The following is a 26,729-nucleotide window of genomic DNA, read 5'->3' as shown; positions in this document are numbered from 1 at the left end:
ATTGCATGGTGGTTTCATTTCAAGTCCATTGTGCTGGCATACAGAGCCAAAATTATGAAACCGTGTCAGTGTCCAAATATTTTCAGACCTAACTGTAGCTCCAGGCTTGTGATTTATAAAACTAACATCCATTCTCAACAATCCCCATTTTCATCTTCCTAGTAGTTGATTTCAGGCAATCAAGGTGATGACATGGTTTATTCTGGCATTATCTGGACTGCCCTAGTGCAGGATTAAAATATTCATCCATTTTGTAAACCTCTCAGTAAATGTAGCCTACGATGGCTATTCCCGTATCTAATCTCTCTTTACTATAAACCAAGTGAAATTGTATTTAATTAATGAGATGAATGAGTAATAAATACTTTAACTTTCTAAGGCTTTAGCATTTTGTACTGCAAAATAGGTTAAAATCGCAGCAAATAATTCCAACAGATTAACAGGACAGTCCAAGATCTGCAGATCCTATTTTCTGCATGAACCCAAGTTACAGACCTCAAAGTGCAAACACAGCATTTTTACTGCCACTATTTTCACCTTCCCAGAAAACATAACACACACACACAAGCATATACCCATGCATACACACTAACACATATACGTATATGTGTACACACACACGTACACACGCTTACATGTCTTGGGGGATAAATGGAGCAATCTGAACAATAATCTGCATTATGTTTAACCCTTCTTTTATCATATTTTAAGGAAGAAAAGAGCAGTGGCAGCATCAAATGGGTTCCATCTGAGAAGCCATGAAACACTAGCATGTATCTTGTTTAATGTTTTATGCTTCCATAGTTGTACACAGAGAAAGAGTGCTTCCTGATTCCATATATTCCATTATTTCAATTAACTTTCAAGTGCAATCAAGAAATACAAATAGTAAAAAAGACATGAAACAAAATTAAACATTCATTGACACACTCTAGATGCAGAAGTCTTTATCAATTTCAGTGTGATCTGGATGTGAGCTCATTCTTTGACGGTTCCAAAATCACAAGGAATGCAGTGGGCAACAACTGCTCGTATATGTATCACATATTGTAACACCGTTGGCTCACTATAACACTGTACAGGTAATGCCTGGTGCCCCCAATAAAAAACATATAAATAGTTCCAAAAAATTCTCTAATCGCAACAGTTCTTTGTTCACTCCTTGAATCCGATTCTCAAAGTCTTTAAATTCAAGTGTTTATAAAAAAATAAATCATTTGATTCTTGAGTATTTAAGAAACAGAAAGTGAAAAGTCTATATAACTTTAAGGAGTCTATGTGTTTCATAATTGTAGATAATTCTTCCTGGAAGCTCTTCTTAATTTATCTTGATTTCTCCAGCATAGAGTGTTATCATCAGTATGATAACAAATCCAGAGAGCAGGCCAGCGTTCTGAATACTGAAATAGATTAAGTCTGACTTCCTTCCTTTAATTTTGTGTTTCAGCATGTCGTTCATCTCTGGAAACTGAAAGAGAAAAGTTGTTCTTTAGCTATTGCATTGATACTGCTATGTATTTCATTTTTAGAAAAACAAAATGTTAATTGTTGAAGATGGTAGCTGGAAAGATCTAGGTAACAAACTAAAACAGAGGGATCAAGTTGGTCTGTAGGAAAGAGCCATTTAGCCCAGCTATTCTGCCTAATCAGGTAGGGGCAAGTAACCTAGCAAATTCCAGTGAATTCCTGGGTCAGCATGATATTCTGGGTTTATGCAGCTGGCGGGACTACTTAAATCTGCTGTAGCTGGCATCAGTATTTCTGATCTTGCAAATTATGTTATTAGTGGAATATTTAATATTTCCAGCAAACTGAAAATGATTACAGCGTCTATATCATAGTATAGGTATTGTTAATGAAATGTTACACATATTTTTAGAAGTAGTAAAAGGGAATTACATTATTTCCAAAATATCTCAAAATTGGTTTAACTTGACTAATATCATCTAGTTGCAACAAAAGGGTGTCCTCACCAACGCTATGTACTAATTAAAGGTGATCTTACCATATCTGCCAATGCAATATATAGGAACATGCCTCCGGCCAAAGCAAATATAATATCCGGCTCAAAGTTGTTGCCTACTAGAATCCCAAAAATTAAGCCAATGTAACATGAGCATGCAGATGTGAAATTGAAGAACAAAGCTTGGGGAATACTCATTCCAGCATTAAGCAAGATTGCAAAGTCACCTGAAACACAAGAAGATTGTTATTCAATATTTGGATTGTGCATTTATCTGACAATTCACAATATGCATCTGGCCCCCAACAGTGGCTCCTTTTGACTGTGACACCTGTGGCTCTAAAGAGGACAATGACTTGGCACGAGTGATAAAAATATAAGAAAATAAAAGAATAATAAATTATTATTCTTCATTAAATTACTGGCTTACATTAAAAACGGTAGAGACATGCATAGGGAAGCTGGCCTACTCTAGTTATCACTGTAACAAGTCATCCTAGAAATCTATAAACTGGTTGCCAGAGCCTCTTCTGTCCCGGGTGCCGCTCATCAGGGGGGTGCCGCAACGGCAGCCTAACGTGAGCCTGCAGCTCACTGCTGTGGCGCCCGCGAACTGTGAGTGCTGCAGTGAGCTGCAGGCCCGCGTTAGGCGGCCATCGCTGCACCACCCGTTTGAGCAGCCCGGTGATGATCGGCCTGCTCCCGGACCAGTTAGAGAGCAAGAGAGGTAAGGGGGTGCGGCAGAGTGAATGAATTGAGTAAGTGTTTAGGGGTAGAAATGGGACATGCAGGCTGTTTAGAGGGGCAGAGGCAGGTTGCTTCAGGCAAAGGAGGTAAAGCAGCCTGGTTCTGCCACCTCTGTCCCTGAAACAGCCTGCCAGTGCCAACTCTGCCCCCCCCCTAAACAGCCTGCCTGTCCCCACTGAAGTGTTTAGGGGCGGAAATGTGGGAGGCAGGCTGTTTAGAGGGGCAGAGGGGGCGCAACCAGGCTGTTTTAGCGGCAAAGGTGGCACAGGCAGGCTGTTTTAGGGGCAAGAGGTGGCACAGGCAGGCTGTTTTAGGGGCAAGAGGTGGCACAGGCAGGCTGTTTTAGGGGTAGCTGCGGCACAGGGAGGCTCTTTTAGGGGCAGCTGCGGCACAAGATCACATCTACACTATTACTAACAGTATGTTGGTGCCCCTCACACAGATGATGTAGACAATATACCAATTTATAGCAAAAAAAATGTAATTAATGATAAGGACATTAATGATGAAGACAAGTGCTGATTTGCTATGTTACTACAACTTACCAAACTCATGGGGAAATTCTTCACAGAGGATTGCAACTGATGTACTTAGTCCTTGCAAAGGGGATAGGGTAAATGAAGCCCCGATAGCAAGCCCATCAATGAAGTTGTGCAGGCCGTCACTCAATGTAATCATCCAAGCCAAAGTTCCGATCTTTTTCAGGGGTGTCCACCTGCATGACTTGCAGCAGCGAGATGACTCATCTGACTCCTGTACAAGTAAAATACGGTTCATTGAGTGAGCAGCTATACAGCTGAACTTGTTATATATATATATATATTATTAAGTCAAATTTTATTAGAAAATACAAATCAATGTGGATTGTTGCCTGAGAATAACTTCTAGTATGAAATTGTCTTTTTCCGACAATTATCCCTTTGGATGCGATTTAACTTTTTTGACCAGAATATTGATAGTTATGCGGGACTGCAAATACAAACTATTATGTAAGAATTTTAACTTTTTTATAATGAATTAAAAATACTACATTTTAATTGCTGGTTCATCTCTTATCTAATTGGTCATACTATTAGCAATAATAGTGACCAAAGGGTCTAGGAGCAACACAAACAAGTAGTAAGCTGCTCTAAAAATAGTGAGTTAATATCTGACTTTCCTTATACACAGATATTATTGATACTTTTATTGCGTCATTAGATTTTCACAGCAGAACATTGCCAAATCATCACACTGCTTCTGCCGCCTTGCCTTCTTCCCATAGTGCATCCTGGTGCCATGTGATCTTCAGGTAAGCGATGCACATGCACTTGGCAATCCACATGATGTAAAAGAAAACACTATTCATCAGAGCAGGCCACCTTCTTCTATTGCTCTGTTCTTATATTCATGTGTCCATTGTAGGCTTTTTCGGCAGTGGACAGGGGTCAGCATGGGCGCCCTGACTGGTCTGCAGCTACGCTGCCTCATACGCAACAAAATGAGATGCACTGTATATTCTGACACCTTTCTATCAGAACCAGCTTTTTCAACAATTTGAGCTACAGTAACCCGTCTGTTGGATATGACCACACGGGACAGCCTTTGCCCCCCACTTACATCACTGAGCCTTGGTCACCCATGACCCTGTCCCTGGTTCACTCCTTTTCCTTCCTTGGACCACTTTTGATAGGTACTGACCACTGCAGACTGTGCACACCTCACAAGAGCTGCAGTTTTGGAGATGCTCTGACCCAGTCGTCTAGCCATCACAATTTGGCCCTTGTCAAAGTCGCTCAGATTCCTACGGTTGCCCCTTTTTTCTGCTTCTAACACATCATTTTTGAGGACGAACTGTTTACTTGCTGTGTAATACATTCCACCCACTGACAGGTGCCATGTCAGTGGTCATTATGGTCATTATGTTATGGCTGATCAATGTATGCGTGCTCGTAAGAATGCATCAGACCACAATGAACAAAAAGAAATCAGCAAGCAAAAGTGGCACCTAAGCTGTGGATTAAATCATGTGACCTGGTTCTAGTCAAAACATAGACTTGTATGTAATTATGAATTAAATGAAAATGGAATACTGCACCTTAATTGAAACCACACTAATTTGATCATTGTGTTGAGCTCCATTAACCTCTGTTACTGCTGAATTTACCAATACTGTTGTTCCGTTCGCAATTTTACTTGTTTCAGGTTCTTTGTGGGCTTCATGATGAGGGGGACCAATTTCTAAGTGATTGTGAACACCCTGAAATGAAAACCAATACAAGTATTATTAAATTGAAATATCGCCTTAATCCTGGATTCAAATCACTTATATTCCCTATACAGAGCCTACAAAGGATGCCACCCTGCTACAATAGGGCCAGAGTGATTTGAGATTGCAAATTAACAGAATTCCATTGTTGTATTTAACCTCCTAATCTCTACACAAGGTTCTGTTTATCTCAAGATAAAGTTCCTTATTGACCCCCTTTCAATTTATCTGGAGACACTTAACATACAGTTGGAGATGTTTGTGAAAAAATAGGGAGGATCAGTGGGCTTGCTGCTTCAACAAAAAAGACCCATCTCTCACTGGCTATAGACTATTAAATAATAACACACACTAGTGTCACACCTGTTTAACAGGACCAGTCTTAAAATAAAGCACTGCGTAGCTTTTGTGCCTTCCGCTTCTATATCTTTGGGTTTGTCACAGGGGGCTTCAGTATCTGATGAACTTAATGTTTTAATAGTATTTGGTAGCAAACAGTTACTACTGTGATAGGCCTGACACAGGGCAGTGGCATGACATCATCTACTACTTCTTTTGGATGCATGGCACTGGATACAGTACTATAGAGGATAGTAAGGGGGATCAGAGATCTCTTTTGTAGCTGAACCAATGAGCACCAGTAGATTGGCTGCCAACATCTTATCATCTTAAATATTGTCTGAGTACATTTACAAATATAATGAATAAACCTTAATTTTCAACTAAAGAGATATGTAAATATGAAGAAAGTTACCCCATTTACTTAACAAACCAAAAGAAGAGAGCCAGCTAAACTTGGTATATAATTATAAAAAAATTCCTTTATTGAGACTTCATTCAATAAAGTTGCTCTTCAGCACACATGTAAAAGCAAAATGGTCTGCCAGCCTTATGTGTTTTATGCCACATGGTCCCTAATCTACTAGATGGCAAACTCTTAACACTCTTGATGTGGATAAATTGTTCGCTGGACACCCATTATGTCCATAACACACAACACTTAATGCATGAGATCCACTGTTTTTTAATTCGATCTAAATGATCATACACCCGGGCTAGTGTAGTAATTGATAATATTGTTTTTAATCCAGCCTTAACTCATGTGAGTCTGGCTCATGCATTTTCATTATTCCTGATCTGAAATCTTACCTCTCCATAGATCTTCAGAATCATTTTCAGCACTCTCTCAACAAACAGCAAAACATAGAAACCTCCAAAAATGGCCACTGCTTTGGGAACATAGTTGTCCACCTTTGGATCAAATCCAAATGCCTGTATTGGAACTCACAAGTGTTAGTTGGAAATCAACACAGTAAGAATGGTTTAAAAGACACAAACTATACTGCCATTCTAATATCAAACAGCAACCAAACTCTTACCTCAGGAATAAGTTGAAAAATCGCATTTGAAAACAATGTTCCAATGGCCAAACCAACAAAATATGTTAATATCTTTTGAAAATATGGCTTGTTTATCAATGGTGTTATGAATAGTCCAAGCAGTGAGGTCAAATTGATGATGCTTACAGTTAGGAAGCTGTACCCCCACACTGCAAAGAGACAGAAATTCATTTAGTTATACACTATACACTATTCAGAAAGGTTATCGAAATTACATAGACTATTTCATGTGTAACAAAATGCAATATTTGAAATGACCAAGCAAGTAAAGGAGTATCACAGCTCAGACAACATAACATTAAGAGTGTCAGGTTTAATAAAAATAACTAAGCATTACCGTGGAGTGATTTATGTCCAGGTAATGAAAAGTCGATACACCTAATTCATGAACACAAACTTTCAAATTAAAAAAATCTTGTCTTGGAAAGCCATCAACAAGCACCTGTTTAGGCTCACATCACTGATCCAAAGACCTTTGACACATTGGAGAAATGTAGCGTGTTCATGTCATAGAACACAAGAGTCATCATAAGTTGAATGTGCCATATTTAGGTCACGTCCACTTTACTGTAAAGAACATGAGACTGTCAAGGATACATTTTATTGTCTATCAATGCCAAAAGATTTTTTTTACTAGAATTATCGCACATTTTATTATTGTTAACATAAAACCTATATTTCTTTTCATGCAAATATGTTTTATTTTACTGTCATGTAACAACAGTTAATTTATGGTTAGACTATTACAGAAAAAGGACGAGGAACGAAGACTCAGCAAAACTGCAGTTTGTTCTTGGTAAGCCATATAAAGTTCCGGAGGAATACTGCCAAGTTGCAATTTCTCCTCATGTACGAAACGTACATGAGGAGAAATTGCAACTTGGCAGTATTCCTCTCGTACTTTATGTGGCTTACAGGGAAGACATTGCAGCTTTGCAGAGTTTGCACTTTGCTTGGTTACCTTAGGCATACTGTGACAAATGTGTTCTTCACATGGAATATCTTAAAGGAATTCCTTTTTTTCCCCCCAATAATTTAGGCCCTGTATACACTGGAAACCTTACTGAGTTTATTATTATAAATTTATACTCACTTATAATTTTTTTTTAAACTTGTTGGTTTTCATGCAGAGGCCAGAGACAAGATTTGAATGTTAGAAATGGTGTGTGTCCTGTGGCTGTGATGACCACATGGGCCATGTTTTCAAGAATATATATATATTTTTTGCATATTACTAACCAGTACATGGTAATGTATAAAGTAACAGAAAGGAATCAGTTACTCTGCACACAATGCAGAGTAGCACTTAATTTCTAAGGAAAAAATATTATATTTTCTTTGTGCATTAAATTTAGTACTATATACAGTAATTTAGGGTAGCATTCAGAAAAACCAGGTTTCTTCTCCTTTTGTTCCTATAAACTGCCTCTATCCTGTGAGTGCAACCTGGGGCTTTCAATGCTGCCAGTCATGAGATATTTTGGGGGACACTCCAAACACCACATTGAGCTGATTCTTTATGAAAATGCTAATAAAGTCAGGGTGTTTGTCTAGCAGATTGGGCTAAAATAAGAAAGCTAGAACACATACAAATGGCTAATAAGCAGCTTTCGAAAAGCATTATATGGTAAAAAAAAAAAATAGAACTGTTTTTTTTTTTTTTTTTTAACTGTACAATATTTGTGAAAACCCATTAAGAAATGGTGCGAGTTGCCCTTGTGAAATGCTCATTTTCTCTGGAAGAAATAGCAAAACTAACTAACTAACAGTAAATTAATAAGTACCACAAATGTCTTATACAACAGCTCATATATATATATATATATATATATATATATATATATATATATAGTGACCTGTTGTCATCTGCATAGTAAGGCGGGTTCTGAGCATATTGAACCATTTGTCATAAAAACATAAAATAATGAAAATATCAAAAAAGAGCTGATTTTAAAAAATGTATTCTAATTATCATTAATAAGCGTACATACAATCTTAGTTAGTATTTAACTGTATTTCTTTAAATGTGAGGCAGACTGATTTTTAGGAGCCAGGAAAATTGCCAGAAACATATAAAATAACAACTAGGTGACAACATATGCCTAACTTGAATTATCTAGCAGTGCATTAAATTATTCTAAACTTGTTAATGAGTAGAAAAAAACGTGCTTATATGCAAACCTCGTCACATTCCATGTTCACCTGGGTGGTTGGCATTACTTTGATATTTTTTAATAAAAAGGTTAAAATATGTCACTTTTTTTTATAATTATTACTTTCCTTATTATAAGCTGCTCTTTTGACAATTATTTTTTGTTTTAACCTTTTTAGCTTGCCTTATCTTAGATTAAAAGTGTTTAATATGGGATCCAATATGCACAAAGCGTTCGGTACAAATGGTTGTTAACTGGCCTGTAAACATGAAATTGTCATGTTATGATGCATACAATAAAACCAAACTATGCTGCCATCAGCAAGGATTCTACATTAATGACAGATTTCACTCACAAAGTGTAGTTGATGCCAAGAACTTGACTGTAACTCAAGCTGCAAACATACTTTTTATTGGAGCAATTCAGCCTTTAAGTTACAGTACTGTAAAATAAAAACAGTAGCGCTTGGCTTGTACGCGACTCTTTGCACATATGCCATGATCCAGTCAAGATTTAATCACAGGCTTAAAAAAACAAAAGGCTTGTGACCCCTAAACACACCAATGAATAGAAATAAAAAATATTGAACATACATAACATGCAAACATGGCATTTACCTCTGCAATACTTTTTTTGCTGCATTAAACCTTTTGTTTTCTTTATCATGGTTTCTGACCTTGGCATAGTTTAAGACAAGTACTGACCAAGAAAAAGACACTGGGAGTACCCCACTGAAGATTAAACCTCAATTTTTCATCATTTCCGCGTTATTTTTATTAGTTCTTTTTACTCTCCGGTTCTTCTATTTTATCCTCATTTTTCCTCCTGTTCCAGCCAAACCCCTTCTCCTCCTGACCCTTAATCCCTCTCTTATCTAGAGTATTTATTCCATTGTCTTCCTCTTCCTCTTTCTCTGAATGTTTTCTCTCCCTTTCGTTTGGATCTATCTTTATATTCTGCAGACAGTAACATGGCTCTGGTTCAGTTAGTCAATAGGAGACTCAACTGATCACCGTACTCATTTTATGCTTTTCAAAGCATTTGGCAACAGAACATTTTCCACTTGAATTGGATGACTTGCCTGGTTTCTCCAACTGTAGCAATGATCAGCTTTACAGGGCACCCGGCTTCAAAAAATTACAGCGTCACTCCCTTTCTCTTGTAGCAGCACATGCTGCTGCCATAAAAATAAAATCCCTAAATATGGCTACTGAGTTGTCCAAGAGCTTCTCTCGGTTTGGTGACAAACTGCATCTGTGAAAAGCATTTTGTACCAGAAAGGAAAGGCTAGTGGGGCTGGACACAGCCTACTCTGTATCTAGATCAGTAAGTTTCACATAGGTATAACTTGCCTCAGATCTAGTCACATCCTCACATCTGTGGATTCAGATTCTATTTGCTGATCCATATACATATCCTCAGAGCCGGCATAAGTGTTCTGGCGCCCTGTGCGGACTACTCCTCTGGCGCCCCCCATCCCCCCAAAAAAGAAAGGAAAAAAATCCCCCCCCTTCTCACTGCCTTCCCCCCTCTGCCCCTTTTCACTATCTACCCCCCTGCCCCTTCTCACTGCCCCCTCCTGCCCCTTCTCACTATCTACCCCCTCTCCCTATCCTTACCTTGTTGCCGGGGTCCTGAGGTGGGAGCGTCCGTCTTCCCACTCTGCGGCGGTGCACGCTTCACAGCTGAGCGCCAGAATAATTCCGACGCTCAGCATGAAAAGCCGGCAGTGCGTCGGAGTCACGGAGAGTGAGGGGCGCCGAGCGGTTGCTGAAAACTTCACGAGCGACCGCTTGGTGCCCCTGCCCGGGACTTAAATTAAAACCACGGGTTTTTTTGTTTTAACTTTATTTACCATCCATGGAGAATGTTAAATAAAGTTTTAAAAAAACAAACAAAAATACCCCCCGATGTTTTAATTTAAGTCCCGGGCAGTCGCCCCTGTTGCCATGGTGCCCTGTGCGGCCACACAGGTCGCACACCCCTAAGGCCGGCCCTGCATATCCTATTAATTCTCAATTGAATATGATTTTATCCCCAAACGTTACTTTGTCTCAACTCCAATAAAACTCCATACAACACTTCATCTGTACCAGTACCATATGTCTTATGCGTGTTCATGTTATTGGTCATTTTACACGTTGTCAACAATAATGTTAATATTATCTCTAATGCAACATAGTAATCACACTCTTATAAGAGTGGTCCTTACCTTCGGCAGGACTTGGTCTTTTATTGCTGGGATCAGATTCGCCAGGTATACACGGGTGAGTAAATATTTGGTATAACATGGCAGGACAAATACTCCGAAAGCTATCATTTGTAATGTGACTTTCATTTTGAAGACCATACATAGAAAAGATCTCCTCACCGGATAAGCACTGTGAAATGAAACCATATACAAATGATTTATCGTCAAAATCGATCATATATATATAGACAAAACCAACAAATATACATTTGCATGTATGGTAAACAATTATCGGCATGAAGAAAGAAAACCTCAGTTGCATAAATTATGGCATCAGTCGTGTTACTTTTCATCCTATACGTGGAATTGACCTGAAGTTTCACACAGCACATAGGAATACAATGAATAAACAGTATCGTGTGCAGTGACCCAGAGTGAGACATTGTTCTAATCTTAAAGCATAAAAGCTAGCTCTAAAAAAAGGTAAATTTACTTAATTTACCGGGCAGGGGAGGGTTGGCACCTTTTCCGTGTACGTATAACCGAGTGGCCCCACGGCCCTTTGCTTCCCCCAGTAACAAAATAGTACACACACTTACACACACTCACTATGACATATACACACATATTAACATACACTAAAGCATACTGTACATACTTACTGTAACACACGCCTACACTGAAACATACTCTATCATTGTGCGAACAGCTTCACTTTTAACGTAGGTCATGTAACTTTGCGTTACTTGATCCTACTGCATTCTCGTCTACAAGAGTGGGCTGGTCCTGGCACCAGATCACTGATGTGAATATTCTTTAGGCAGAAATAACATCATAAAATAGTTTTGCCTGTATTTGTCACAATGACATCCTTTATACATCGTGTCATGTGTTTCCTGTGCAAAATGCAATGGAATATTCCCTGCATTGTTTTAGCATGTTTCTTCATTGCTGTCCATTGCTTATAACCAAACAGTACATCTGTAAAGCCATTATCACAAATAATAAGACAATAAGTAATGCAATACATATGTTGTTACAGCTTTCACATATAGCATAGCAGATAACAATAATAGAATGAATGTTGTGATCGTTCCTATTTTAATATTACTTTTCACGACAGCACTTTTCTTTTTCAAACTATTCTTCAGCTGGTTCTTAAGTCATTCATGGCTGGAAAGTTCAATTATTTCATATTGAGTCTCTGGGTTTTAACTGGACTCTTGGGGTGCTTGGCAAGAGTTCCTCACTCTAGACCTGAACCTTCTCTGCTCTCCACTGATTTGATTGACTTATTACTGTTTTTGCTTTAATTAATGGCAGGAAGGTCCTGTACGGGAAACACAAGGATGAAGAATAAAATAAAATCCATCCCACCATCTTAATGTGTAGTTGGTGGTGCATACTGCAACTTTTGCCTAACCATGAATAATCAGCAATGACTCCAATCCATGATCCACCACACATGTTTATTCTAGTATACACATTGATCATGGATCATGATATTGAAGCCAAAACCAGGAAATCATGGTATTTTATACTAAACAAAATGAAAGGCCCAATCCAAGCAAAGATGTTGGCCTATTACAGGAACCTGCCTAGAAACTGTCTATATTTAAGGAGTGCTGCCTTTTTACCATGTAGCAAACCTATCTATTGACTGAAAACAAGTGTTTTGAAAGTGTTCTTGTGCGTTGGATGAGATAACAGAGTTCTCCGAAGTGCCGCCCCACAAAAGATAGGAATGGATGACTCCTAACAAACAAATGATGACTGCAACTATTTAACAGATAGCAGGTTTCACTTAGCAGAAAGAACGTTAAAATTACTTAATAGACAAGGAAAATGTTCCCTTCCACTCATGGGAACATACTGTACATTTTTTTATATATATTCATAGGAAAGATAGAGTAACATGAACATCTAAGAACAGATTCTAGTAAGTTATGTTCCTCGTCACCTTCAGTAAACAATACTATATTTGATAATTATGACCTATTCCAAAAAATGTTCTTTGCAATGTAGCTTAAGGCTGCCATAGAAAATCCCAGGGATATACGTTTAATGTCAACAGTATTAAAAGATAGAGAAGAAAGCTAAAGTCACAATGATTAGATGATCTCTTTTTAACCAGTCTTGTTTTCATTAACCACTAACACAAAGAGCAACCGTGAGTGGAAAATCCAATGAGAATACCTTTTATTTTACAGCAATACAATTGTGCAAATAAAACACGTTATTCCTCTTCTAAATGCCTTACTCTGTTATGTAAATCGGTATTAATAGGTTACAATATCACATAAAAGTCCCATTTCCTGGTCACAGCTATAACCACTTGAAACAAGATGTGCCTCGTTGGACATGTGAAATAATCTAGATTGGTTTGGGGTGAAAAGAGACTATTAATCCTCAGATCTAAATCAGAATAGAGCATCTAGTCTACGTGATCAGAAGTTTCATGAATGTTGTGGTCGGTGTAGATGAGTTATTAAAAAGCCATTGTTTTAATTAAAGTTATTTAAAAGTTATTTAGTATGTTCTGTCGACACATTTATGTGAATTAAAGGGTTAATTAATCCAGCCTGCAGATATTTATAGTGTTTCGCAAGACTTGTAAAGTTAAGTTATGTTAAATAAATCCTTTGGCCAATTTTCATCCATTTAAAAGGTCAGTGCTTTTATTTATGTTTGGGTGGGTAGTTAATCATTATGCAACTCTATTAATTGTGCCAGGACCTGAAAATGTCTCAGATACCCTATGCCCATGTATTCTGCTCAGGGTGATACGGTCAAACCTTAAATTTGAAATATTCGAATTTTCATATGCAGAACATCACTGCAGCAACATTAAATGGTCAAGTGAAGGTCAATGCTTCTAAAGACTCAGTAGGAGTTATGTATAAAAAGTGATACTGGTGAAATATGGGCAGTAGCCAAAGCCACCAATGCCATAGTCCAACCTGAAGGAACATTGAGCCTCGCTCCACTTGGAAACATGATCACCCAATATTGTGATCTGCTGGCATCCCTCTGAACTGGGTGGCCTAGGCTGGGTGTACTGTGCTAGGTGTCCACAGTGTAAAGGGACAAGGAGGTAGATATAGGCATCTCTTCTCGTGTTTCCAGGAAAAAAATGTAAACATATCCCTCTAATGATAGAATTTCCACTTATAATAGTTAACGTCTTGTGTACCTAGTCAGTGCTAACCTACATTACTGTTAAAGTCCTGGTTTTTTTAACATTTGGCAGATATGGCAGTGCATTAAAGGGGCAGCCTAGTGACCCGCCTATTTACCACTAAAACATTTAATCATTGCAAACACTTTCGACACATACACACGTGGGTGGGGGGTCCTGTTTAGCCCTGTGGAGCTCTTGTGCAAGCCAGTGCTGGATCTGAGTGGCAGCTGAACGCATCTCCTACAAAGCAGATAGTTGGGGAACTGGGAAAGTGATCAAATGCATAGCAAGGATTCTCATGAATTCTCCCATGCATTTTCACAGGTGAAACATTCATTTAAAGAAGGCACTCAGCTGTCGTGCACGTTAAAGTGTGTTTGATGGGTGGAGTGTCTCCTTACGTCTCAAATGATATTACCACTTACTGATTGGGGGTGAAATGTAATATTGCGGCACATACTTCAGTATTTAAACTCAGCTCTGTTTATTTTGAATAAAGGACCTTGATCTTATTGAAACAGGGGATGAACAAGTCTGCTTTGTGCAAGAAAATTGTTTTTGCAATTTAAAAATGCTAGCTTCAGATGAGAGGTAGTCGGGTATAAAGAAATGCTTTGTTATGCCTTAGACTGTTTGTCTCTTAAGAAAATGGCATTCCAAGCTATTTTAACTAATCAACATGAGTTATTTACCAAAGATCCAGAAAATGGTATTTAGCTCTCAAATGAGTCACAAAAAGCATAAATACATTTCCACTTAATTCCAATTCCACACAGTTGCAATGAATTTTAATAAGAAGTCCTATATCAAAGTGGACAACATGCAGAGAACTGCACACTCCATTCTTGACATACTGTTATGCATTATTTCTAAGTTTGCACCATGTTAAATACTTTGTTCAGTAGATAAAATAATGTATGTTGCTGTCTATAGCACTTAGCTGTACATGTATTCTAGAATGTAGAACTTTCGCCCTAGAGCCACTGCACCTACGTCCTGATTTGGAAAGGACAGTCATTTTTTTTGGAACCTCTCTCCCTGTTTCCTCCCCTGATGCCTCTCCTAAGGTTTTAGGAGTTTTAACAATTGTTTTAAATAAATCAGTATTATTCTTATAAATCCTTTACTTAGTTAGATAAACATATAATCAATAGATCAGAAAGTCACACATAAAATTTCAATATAGACCCTAAAGGGGTTTTCTTGCCATTATTACCACATACAAGTGTCTTGATTTTGAAAATACCTAATTTGTGAAGAATTTCCATACATTTCTGACAAGTATAGGGCAAATATTAGGAGGTGTACATTGCTGTTTCAAAGCTTTTTTGGGTGGGTTTGTAACAGGAATATCAAAACACGAACCCATAAAACACCAACCAAAGTATTTATTTTTTAATAAGACACCCCAGGGTATTTTACTAGGAGGACACTTTTCATGCAGCAATTAGGTCAGCAATCACTGCCAAAGTTAGCCGTAGCAATGATTTTCTGCACTTTTTTCTAGGGCTGCAACTAACGATTATTTTAATAATCGATTAATCGGCCGATTATTTTTTCGATTAATCGATTAATCGGATAAAAAAAACAATATGCAAATTTTTCGTTTATTTAAAAGAATTTAATGAACTGGATGTTAAAAAACAACTTAAAATTTACATTAACATTCTTATTTTGTTATGATGTAATAAAAAACAATATTTTCAAAGTACAAGAACCCAAACACAATATTTATGAAACAAAATAACCCCAAACATTCTGAAAAGAGGTGGACTATTACTGTTCAAGAAACTTTGCCCCAGCACTTTGCACTTTGCACCCAGCACTTTGCACCCAGCACTTTGCACCCAGCCCTGGCACTTTGCACCCAGCACTTTGCACCCAGCACTTTGCCCCAGCCCTGGCACTTTGCATCCAGCACTTTGCACCCAGCATTCAGCACTTTGCACCAGCACTTTGCACTTTGCACCCAGCCCTGGCACTTTGCACCCAGCACTGGCACTTTGCACCCAGCACTTTGCACTGTGCCCCTGCACCCAGTCTCTAACTCTGCCCTGCACCCAGCCCTGCCCCCACATTCTGCCCTGCCCCCACACTCACACTCTGCCCTGCACCCACTCTGCCCTGCACCCACACTCACACCCTGCCCTGCATCCCCACCCCCACTCTGCCCTGCACCCAGTCTCCCACTCTGCTCTGCACCCACACTCACACCCTGCATCCCCACCCCCACTCTGCCCTGCACCCAGTCTCCTGCCCTGCACCCCCCACCCCCACTCTGCCCTGCACCCCCACCCCCACTCTGCCCTGCACCCCCACCCCCACTCTGCCCTGCACCCACACTCACGAACCGCTCTGTGCGAATGGAGCCACTCGCACAGAGCGAACCGCTCTGTGCGAATGGAGCCACTCGCACAGAGCGAACCGCTCTGTGCGAATGGAGCCACTCGCACAGAGCGAACCGCTCTGTGCGAATGGAGCCACTCGCACAGAGCGAACCGCTCTGTGCGAATGGAGCCACTCGCACAGAGCGAACCGCTCTGTGCGAATGGAGCCACTCGCACAGAGCGAACCGCTCTGTGCGAATGGAGCCACTCGCACAGAGCGAATCGCTCTGTGCGAATGGAGCCACTCGCCCAGAGCGAACCGCTCTGTGCGAATCGCTCTGTGCGAGTGGCTCCATTCGCACAGAGCGATTCGCTCTGTGCGATCTGTGCAGAATACTTACCTCCGGAACGCGTCACATCCGTCACGTAGCTAGAAGGCGGAGACGGCAGAGCATGTAGCAGAAGCGGGGAACGCTCGCGGAGGTAAGTAAAAGGAGCCGAGTGCTCCAACAACGAATTGATCACTCGATTAATCGATAACGGAAATCGTTATCGATGATTTCCGTTATCGATTATTATCGATTTTATCGATTCGTTGTTTCAGCTCTACTTTTTTCACAAACAAGTTTATCTGCTTTACCTTGTACTAGCATGGCAGAAGTTAAGCAAGGTAAGAAATGGGGAACAAGGAGAGAGATAGAGAGAATGATGAGAGATGTTAAGAAAATGGAGAGGTAAAGAGAAAGCCACTGGGTGCGACTCACTGGGGGAGGGGGTCCCAGAATTGCCCCCAGGCAGGAACAGAGCGTGGTCATGTAACATGAGGTTGGATAAACAGGATGGGTGCAAGATGTTTGGTGGCTTCTCAGATAGAACCCATTTGCTGCTGCTCTTCTTAAATAAATGGGGAAAGAAGGGTTAACCATAATGCATATTATGCATATGTCTTGCCAAAATAAACTGTATCTTCCAAGCTGTGTGATGTATGTAAGTGCATGTATGTGTGCGTGTGTGAGTATGCATATAAGTGTGAGTACAGTGTATGTTTGCGTGTGTGTTTTGTTTTATCTACTGGAAGGTGAACACAACACCGCAGTACATCAGAGATAGGCACCAACATGTAATATTGACACTTTGAGGTCTGCAAGTTGGTTTTATGCAAAAAAAAAATGGACACAGGCCAAAAATATTCGCCCTAGGGTATTTCACTAGGAGCATTTGGATTTAGGATTTTTTTGCACAGGTTATGTGCTCTTGCAGAGGAATCAGACCAAGCGTGTTCAGCTGCATCTCCAGATTACAGAAATATCCCACATACATAGGGTTTTTGTTTTGTTGAAGTTACAGGGCACCAAGTTCGACAGTTGCTTAGGATTTTTGTGTAAGTTGTGTGTCAATTCAAAGTACCCTTACATTTCCCCTTCTTTTTCTAACCGTATGGCTTTGCTGCTGGACCCCACCAGATAAAAAAGAACAGATTTTTAAAAAAATCTAATGGTTAAATTTTTTAAACAAATGTTGATGCAGAGCCTTGGTAGAGAGGGACAGGAAGGGCAGTGGTACCTAGAGTCTTTCATCACCCCCTTTCTAAAGCAGACTCTGCACCTTTTCTGTGACACCTTTGTTTGACACAGTTGGGGGGATTATGGAAGGAAAATACCTGTCAGTTAAGACAGATGACATTTTCATCTTCCATATTTTGTTGATTTTGGGACTGCTGAAAGAAGCTATTTTTCAACACATGGAGTGGAAATTCTAAGAAAGAAAGCCTGTTCTCAGTGTCAGTTTTTTTACACAGTGCATACGCATTGTACATGACAGGGGAGGTCAGAGTGACCGCTTACTGATGTCAACGGGACTTCCTGTCCACATACCGCAAAGGGGAGGCTCCGGGTGTCTGGGACCATAACGTTCTAACTAACCTAGCCTAATTCCGTTCAAAGACTATAAAATAAATGGGATAAAAGAAAATGTAATTTGTAGAGAAGGGAAAGGGATCAAGGGGAGAAATAAGGTTAAGGAAATACAACTAAGGGATATCAGAGGGTATGAAGCTATGCTGATACAACATTCACAGTGTTCCACAAGGAACACAATGTAACAGGCATATTGTCTCTCTCCACCACATCAAAATGGATGGATGAGGCATGCAGCTAATAAAGCAATTCCTGGAACTGTGGTTATGAAGCTGTGTTTTCTTAAGGACGTACCTGTACATCCAAATTGGCAGCTTGGAACACATTTTGAGGACGTACAGGTACGTCCACAGGGGAGCAAAAGGATTAAGAGTCTTAAACATAACGTAAAAGGCTCAAACCCACTAAATACACTGAGCTGCTCCAGATGTGTTACGTCAGGAGAGAAAACATGGACTGAAGGATCAGAGTCCTGAAGTATGAAAATTTAGAATTCTGATATCAAAAGACACTTTCCATTTAATATTTAGGGTATGAATAGCCTACTCAAAAGAAGAATATTGTCTGGCAACCAATGTTTGCTGTTAGGGAACAGCAAACATTTCTCATTGTCTTAATTGGTTATTTAATTATTTTACTCCTCGATTATGTTGCAGTAGCTGTACATGCATACAAGAAACAAAAACTGTCTGCGCTTCTTACCCTAATAAAGTTGGCAACGAATATATAAACATAATATAAATGAGAGGTTTTGGTTATATGAATTGGCCAAAGCATAATTAAGCTCACCCGCCACGTCAAGGCACACTCTCAATAGGGTGAGAACCTACTCTCACCTCCTACATAGTGGGCACACAAAGCAGTTTATACTGCTACCAAAACCTTATTAATGTGTTGGGGGAGGTGCAATTAAACCTCCTCCCTATTAACCCCTGGACAGCAAGCTGCAACCAGACTGATGAGGAGCCAACAACCTCAAATATGTGCAAACAGGGAAAAGAAAAAATGTCGGTGCGCTAAGCTAGTCACAGGCTCAAATAATACAAATGTGTAATACGAGGCCTACCAAACAGGTGTAAGCATGCTGCAAGAAACAGTGTATTGGCTGCACAATGTATACAAGAAACAAAAACTGTCTGCGCTTCTTACCCTAATAAAGTTGGCAACGAATATATAAACATAATATAAATGAGAGGTTTTGGTTATATGAATTGGCCAAAGCATAATTAAGCTCACCCGCCACGTCAAGGCACACTCTCAATAGGGTGAGAACCTACTCTCACCTCCTACATAGTGGGCACACAAAGCAGTTTATACTGCTACCAAAACCTTATTAATGTGTTGGGGGAGGTGCAATTAAACCTCCTCCCTATTAACCCCTGGACAGCAAGCTGCAACCAGACTGATGAGGAGCCAACAACCTCAAATATGTGCAAACAGGGAAAAGAAAAAATGTCGGTGCGCTAAGCTAGTCACAGGCTCAAATAATACAAATGTGTAATACGAGGCCTACCAAACAGGTGTAAGCATGCTGCAAGAAACAGTGTATTGGCTGCACAATGTATACAAGAAACAAAAACTGTCTGCGCTTCTTACCCTAATAAAGTTAGCAACGAATATATAAACATAATATAAATGAGAGGTTTTGGTTATATGAATTGGCCAAAGCATAATTAAGCTCACCCGCCACGTCAAGGCACACTCTCAATAGGGTGAGAACCTACTCTCACCTCCTACATAGTGGGCACAGTATACATTGTGCAGCCAATACACTGTTTCTTGCAGCATGCTTACACCTGTTTGGTAGGCCTCGTATTACACATTTGTATTATTTGAGCCTGTGACTAGCTTAGCGCACCGACATTTTTTCTTTTCCCTGTTTGCACATATTTGAGGTTGTTGGCTCCTCATCAGTCTGGTTGCAGCTTGCTGTCCAGGGGTTAATAGGGAGGAGGTTTAATTGCACCTCCCCCAACACATCAATAAGGTTTTGGTAGCAGTATAAACTGCTTTGTGTGCCCACTATGTAGGAGGTGAGAGTAGGTTCTCACCCTATTGAGAGTGTGCCTTGACGTGGCGGGTGAGCTTAATTATGCTTTGGCCAATTCATATAACCAAAACCTCTCATTTATATTATGTTTATATATTCGTTGCCAACTTTATTAGGGTAAGAAGCGCAGACAGTTTTTGTTTCTTGTATACATTGTGCAGCCAATACACTGTTTCTTGCAGCATGCTTACACCTGTTTGGTAGGCCTCGTATTACACATTTGTATTATTTGAGCCTGTGACTAGCTTAGCGCACCGACATTTTTTCTTTTCCCTGTAGCTGTACATGCGCAGGCATATAGAGTGTGTTTACACACCCTAAAAAGGGCTGCTATTAGGGAGGGATGACCTGTACTATTGTACCGGGCCCTGAGGGCCTCAAGCACCGGGTTGTGCTTCCTCAGGCCTGACATGAGTCAAAAAGTGGAATATAATGCAATTTTCAGCACTCAGACATACCATGTGAGGACCTTGAGGGAGCTGGCCTTCCACCTTCTGAGACAACAAAGGTAGGTTGTTTGTGTTAAGTAAGAATGCTAGTCTGTATAAGACACTGCATGTGTGTGTGTGTTAGTACGTGTGTGCAAGTATAATAAGTATGATACTGTATATGTAGGTATGTTACTGTATGTGTGTGTAAGCATGTTAGTGTGTATATGTTAGTATGTGTGTATAAGTATTTCAGTATTTTACTGTGTGTTTGTTAGTTCATATGTGCGTTAGTATGTGTAAGTATGTTTGATTAATACTGTGTGTGTAACTATGTTAATGTGTGTAAATATTTTACTGTGTAAGTATGTTAGTATGTTAGTGTGTGTGTAGAAAGGGCTTGGGGGTCCCAACCTCAGGGCCGGCCCGACAATGGAGCAGAGTGGGGCAACCGCTCCAGGCGGCACTTTGCCGCCGCAAGCCCTTTTTATTTTTTATTTTTAAAGCCGAGAAGAGAGAGGACGCCGAGTGGTTTTCGCTTACCAAGTTGTCAGTACCCACTCGGCGCCCCTCACTCTCTCCTCTGTGAGCCCTCTAGCTCAGTCTCGGTGCCGACTTGTAATGTTGAGCGCCAGAAGATGACGTCATTTCCGGGGCTCAGCATTACAAGCCGGCACCGAGACCGAGCAGGGAGACTCACCGCAGGACTGCTGAAAGGTAAGTCCGGGGGGGGAGAGGAAGGGTAGATAATGGGGGGGCGGCAGGGAGAGGAAGGGCAGATAATGGGGGGGGCGGCAGGGAGAGGAAGGGTAGATAATGGGGGGGCGGCAGGGAGAGGAAGGGTAGATAATAGGGGGAGGGACGGCATTTTAAACTTCGCCCCAGGCGGCATTTTGTCTTGGGCCGGCCCTGCTCAACCTTATGTCTCGCAGTGGCCCCTGGCATTCTTTGAGTCCAGAGACAGCAGTGTGTGTTTGTTTTTATACATAATACACAAACTGACTCTAATACTATACACACACACATATATATATACACACACACACTATGTTTATCTATATATCTATAGTGTTAGAGTCATTGGGTGTGTGTTAGTGTATGTTGTTGGGTAGTGTGTGCATGTATATAAGAGTGTGGTGTCAGCATGTGTTTGCATACAATGTTGTCAGTGTTACTGTATGACATTAGCTTGAGTGTGTGTATATCCACATGTAGCGTTAGAGTATGTATATTGATATTGGTGTTATCATGTCTGAGCATGAGTGTATGGTGTTAGCATGTGTGCGTGTGTGTGTTACTGTAAAGTGTTAATGTTTATGAGCATATAATGTTAGCATGTGTGTATCGGTTACGGTATGATGTATAAGCGTATGGTGCTAGCATATGTGTGTGGGTGTCAGAGGATGATGTTATCTTGAGCTTGTGTGTCAGCATATGGTGTTGGACTGTAAGGGGTGAGCCTAGGGTTAGTGGCACCTGGGAGGGAGAAAGAATGTGTGTGTAACTGTACAGTGGTAATGTGAGTGGCTGTTAGTTATAGGAGCCCTTGAAGAAATACTGCACCCAGATGCCACTAACTCTTGGCTTGTCCCTGTTTTCATAAGGTGTGCTTAGATGAGGATCTTCAGATCTTCAGACAGAGTCAAATAAATTACATTTTAACAAAAATATAATTGGCTAGAGACAGTAGAGAGATGTAAGGGTGGGAGAAGTTGAAGGTAGAATAAGAGAAAGAACAATGCAAGGGGTGGTAAGATTTAAAAATAATCAAATAAAGAAAAATATGTAAAGCTTAAACTTAGTTCCCATAGCACAACATAGGATTAAACAGGTATTACCCTGACATTCCAATAGCGACAATCTTTAATTCTGTATAATTTAGTTGCTAATGGCAGACTTGCAGAGTCAAATTCTGTGTAAACATCCGGTTAGTCTCACTGTTTCAATTAAGAAGAAAGGTGATCTAAAGTTAACTTTTTGTATAACATATCGCTAGGTCGCATTAATATGTAAGATGTATTACTGCAGTGAATGCTACGAAGCTAAAAATATATTCTGATATATATTCCCCAGATTCTGCCCTGAGAAACTGTGGTCCATCACCTTTTCTTGGTCAATAGCCTTAAAATAAATACACAATAACTATGATTTTATAAATCCCCGGCTGCTTTTAAAAGATTCTGTGATCCGTAGGACCTTTTATGCTCTCTCAGCATGTGACCAGAAATATCCAGCTGGTGGCTGCACACTGCAACTGCCAGATGGCCACTCTGGGCCTGCTCACCATTCAAAAATAAGTCAGATTCCCCAACTCACAAAATATCAACAAAATATGTCTATTCAACAAGAATAGAATATAACGGCCTTCTTTAATGTAGTGCAAAAGGGGCAGCTACTTTGGACCCCATTTAGTTTATGGCCCCAAGCATGGGCGTAGGAACCGCTGTAACTCATGCGGGGGGGACCGATAATGAAGAAATTCCCCCCAGGGCCGTAGGAACCCCCCCCAATAGAAACGCCGCAAATGCGGCCCGCGAGACCTCGAGGTGCGGCCCGTGTAAGATCGGCAGCCAGGGCAACCGATTTTACGCTGTCCGCACCTCGAGCCCTGCTACTTACCTGTGGGAGGGTCTTCTGTACTGCACAGAGGAAGCGGAACCCAGCAGTTCACATGACATCACATCCTGCTTCCTCTGTGCAGTACCAGAGAACGCAGAGGGAGGCCGCTCCCCCTGCTGAAGTCTGTTGAGCGGCATCGAGGAGCTGCAGTGCAGGTAAGGGGGTGGGGAGGGTGTTTGATTGAGTATGCGTGATTGAGGGAATGAATCTGTGAATGAATGAGTATATGAATGAATGAGTGTGTGTGTGATAGCATGGATGTGTAAGTGCTGGAACCTAGGCATGATGGTTGACAGCAATCACAGTCCCATCATGCCTAGGTTCCAGCATTTACTGGTTGGATGTGTAAGTGCTGGAACCTAGGCATGATGGGACTGTGATTGCTGTTAGCAATTACACTCCTATCATGCCAAGTCAGCCAGTACATGCTGAAACCTAGCTAGCTGCCCCCCTTGTATATTGATGCTGCCAGCAATATGGGGTCTGCACATCACTTACAGCCACCCTGTACCAGCATGTACTGGCTGCCTGGGTATGATAGGAGTGTGATTGCTAACATGACTAATATGCTAATATGACTATCATGCCAAGTCATATTGCTATTTTTTTGTCCAATTGTGGTGTGTTACCTACTTTTATTAAAAATGTGAGTTTTTATTATTATTTTTAAAGGTGGGGGGTCATTTTCGGTTTTGGCTTAGTGAACCGTGAATGTTTTGGTCCAGAATTTTCATTGTGGAGCATCCCTAGCATAAATAGAACTATTTCATTTTTAATTATCCTGAGTCCTGAATTTGTAGTCACAAAACTTTCTAGGCCCAGAAATCAGTAAGAGGAAAAGTAAAGGTTTTGTGTCATTTACTTTACTTTAATCTGCATATTTTATTAAAGGCCATATTTTCTCACAGTGAAAAATTAGTGCGGCCCTCGCACATATACAATTCTGATGAAGTGGCCCACTGCAGAAAAAACTTGGACACCCCTGGGGTAGACAGTGAGAAGGGGGGTAGGGAGAGGGTAGCTAGTGAGAAGGGGGGGTAGGGAGAGGGTAGCTGGTGAGAAGGGGGGTAGGGAGAGTGTAGCTAGTGTGAAGGGGGGTAGTGAGAGGGTAGCTAGTGAGAAGGGGGCGATAGGGAGAGGGTAGCTAGTGAGAAGGGAGGGTAGGGAGAGGGTAGCTAGTGAGAAGGGGGTAGGGAGAGGGTAGATAGTGTGAGAAGGGAGGGGGCAGATAGTGTGAGAAGGGCGGGTAGGGAGGGGGTAGCTAGTGAGAAGGGGGCGATAGGGAGAGGGTAGCTAGTGAGAAGGGAGGGTAGGGAGAGGGTAGCTAGTGAGAAGGGGGTAGGGAGAGGGTAGATAGTGTGAGAAGGGAGGGTAGATAGTGTGAGAAGGGAGGGTAGGGAGGGGGTAGATAGTGTGAGAAGGGAGGGGGTAGATAGTAAGAAAGTGTGAGAGGGGGTAGATAGTGTGAGAGATGGGGAGAAAGTGGGGATCTGATGGGGGAAAATGCTGTCCCCCCCCAGATTTTTAGGGGTTCCTACGCCCATGGCCCCAAGGTACTATTCTCAATATGCAGATGTTTGTGTGCTGAAGCAGATGAAACATTGATTTTGGGCCAAATTTTGGGCAGATCAGAAAACTCTGATCTGCTACTCAATCAATTAGAGGAGTAGGATCATGTCTAAAACAAGCCTGTCGTGCCCGCTAATTATTTTAAAAATATGTTTATGTGGTTTTCATTGGGGTCGATGAATAAAAATAAACTGCCAAATAATGCAGATCCACATGGAAATTGTGCCATCATCAGGCTTAATAAAGGGGTTGCCAACAGGGAGCTCTCCAGCTTTTATGAAAATACCCCTTTAATGTTAACCACAAGCATATGTTAGCTAAGCATCATGGGACATGTAGTTCCTTTTAAGACTAATACCAAACATCAAACTTTGTTTGTATACAACTCCCATTATCCTCAGCCAATCGGTGGATTATAATTGATCAGAAATTCACCTCCCTTTCCCCCAAAAAACAACTAATAATGTTTTCCCACAAAAGCAATAACAATCACATTTCACAAAAATATTTTAACCATAACACCCAACTTGGTGGGGGGCTGTAATTTTTGGCATATGGGGTCCTTACCTCGTTCAGAGCCAGATGTTGCCGGATCTCGTTGCGGGTGTCACAGGCGTCCATTATCTCGGTGACATTATTTAAACTCAGCTTCCCATCCACTCCGAATTGCCGCAGCACGGCTTCGGTGAAGCGCTGCTCCACTTCTGCCGTGTCTCGGGTCTCAGCCTCCGGAGACACGAACCACACGGCCACAAGCAGCGCACAGCACAGCCTGGGAGCAACAGCGTACCCCGGAGGACTCATGTTGGACGGGACAGTACTAGACGTGTAGCGGGGATACGCTAAACTACAGCCGGTGGGAGGTCGGAGCTGGTTACACTGGTTACTGAGCACACAGAAAGTCCGTGGAATTACACAGAAGTATCTAGTGATGTAATGTCAATTCACTGGTAGCGCAGCCTAGATAGTCCCCTGGCCCGATTGTCCCGTCTGACAATGCGCTGCCTGTCGGTATCTCTTCTCTCCCAGTTGGTCTCTGTGGCTCTGAGAGTTCTTCTGATGCCAGAGCTGTGTGTTCCTCAGAGCCTGGGAGAGATAACATGCATTTAATCTGCACCTAAAATGTGTTTTCTTAGACATGTATTTAGGGTCAATGCAAGTGCTACAGATAAGATAAGTAAATAAAAGGCTAAGATTAGGAAAGGCAACCATAACAGAATCCACAACCATAGCTGCTCCATTTTTGTAATTGATGGTAATTAATGCATTATGGTAATTTCTTATATCTCAATATTATTATCTCTCCCTATTTCCAAGAGGGATCACCAGTCTTCAGGTCATTGCTAAACCCAGCACTACCAGGACAAGATGCTCCTTTTCTCTAGTTTAACACTTCGACCTTAGTAAATAACACTTGTGGGTCAGTCTTGCCCTCTTCTACCAACCTCACTTTCCTATACAAATAATATGGACATCAAGTCAGATTAATAATGGTACAGCACCTGTATGGGTGAAGAATCTGTAAGATTAGAAGTGTGTGAAATATAATGTTAAGGATTCCATATTATTTCAAATCATCTGATTTTCATCTGAAAATCATCATGCACCATTTCCCACCCTAAAGTTGTCTTATAATGTAACATACTTTGTATTTATCATGACTCCAAATACAGTTCCAAAGCTGGATAATATTCTTGTCTATAATGTAAACTCAAGTATAAATACACAGTTTTTAGGGAAATTTTGTATTGTTAGGCAACAGACATAATAAACAAAATGATGGGCATGAAGCCAAGTCTGATTAAATGTACATCTAAAATAATAACAATGACATTTGTATGGTAAGTATGATATTGGGAGAGTGCGTGTAAATGAATATACTGGTGATTCCAAGATGACAAGCCAAAAACAGAATTGTCTACACCGAATAATGCGTG

General features: G+C 40.8%; 1 protein-coding gene across 1 annotated transcript; it reads right to left on the bottom strand.

Annotated features, from left to right (window-relative positions):
• Positions 1-738: 738 nt before the first annotated feature.
• SLC39A8 (solute carrier family 39 member 8) lies at positions 739-25,725 on the bottom strand. Its single transcript, XM_053461548.1, has 8 exons — positions 25,360-25,725; positions 10,724-10,892; positions 6,338-6,507; positions 6,108-6,230; positions 4,788-4,949; positions 3,256-3,463; positions 2,006-2,190; positions 739-1,468 (listed from the first exon to the last, which is right to left on the bottom strand). The coding sequence occupies exons 1-8, from the start codon at positions 25,594-25,596 to the stop codon at positions 1,319-1,321; spliced, it is 1,404 nt and encodes a 467-aa protein (XP_053317523.1). The 5' UTR covers positions 25,597-25,725; the 3' UTR covers positions 739-1,318.
• Positions 25,726-26,729: the final 1,004 nt, after the last annotated feature.

This window comes from Spea bombifrons, chromosome 1 (genome assembly GCF_027358695.1).
Source record: "Spea bombifrons isolate aSpeBom1 chromosome 1, aSpeBom1.2.pri, whole genome shotgun sequence".
In the NCBI taxonomy this organism is placed as follows: domain Eukaryota; kingdom Metazoa; phylum Chordata; class Amphibia; order Anura; family Pelobatidae; genus Spea; species Spea bombifrons.
Note: the sequence above shows the minus strand (reverse complement) of the source record. Positions and strands in the feature narration are given on the sequence as shown.

Excerpts from the sequence above, each read along its gene's own strand:
- SLC39A8 (XM_053461548.1), bottom strand. The coding sequence starts at position 25,596 with ATGAGTCCTCCGGGGTACGCTGTTGCTCCCAGGCTGTGCTGTGCGCTG. Across the intron at positions 3,464-4,787 it reads TTAGTGTGGTTTCAATTAAG|GAGTCAGATGAGTCATCTCG; the intron begins GTGCAGTATTCC and ends TTACTTGTACAG. Across the intron at positions 2,191-3,255 it reads AGAATTTCCCCATGAGTTTG|GTGACTTTGCAATCTTGCTT; the intron begins GTAAGTTGTAGT and ends CTTGTGTTTCAG.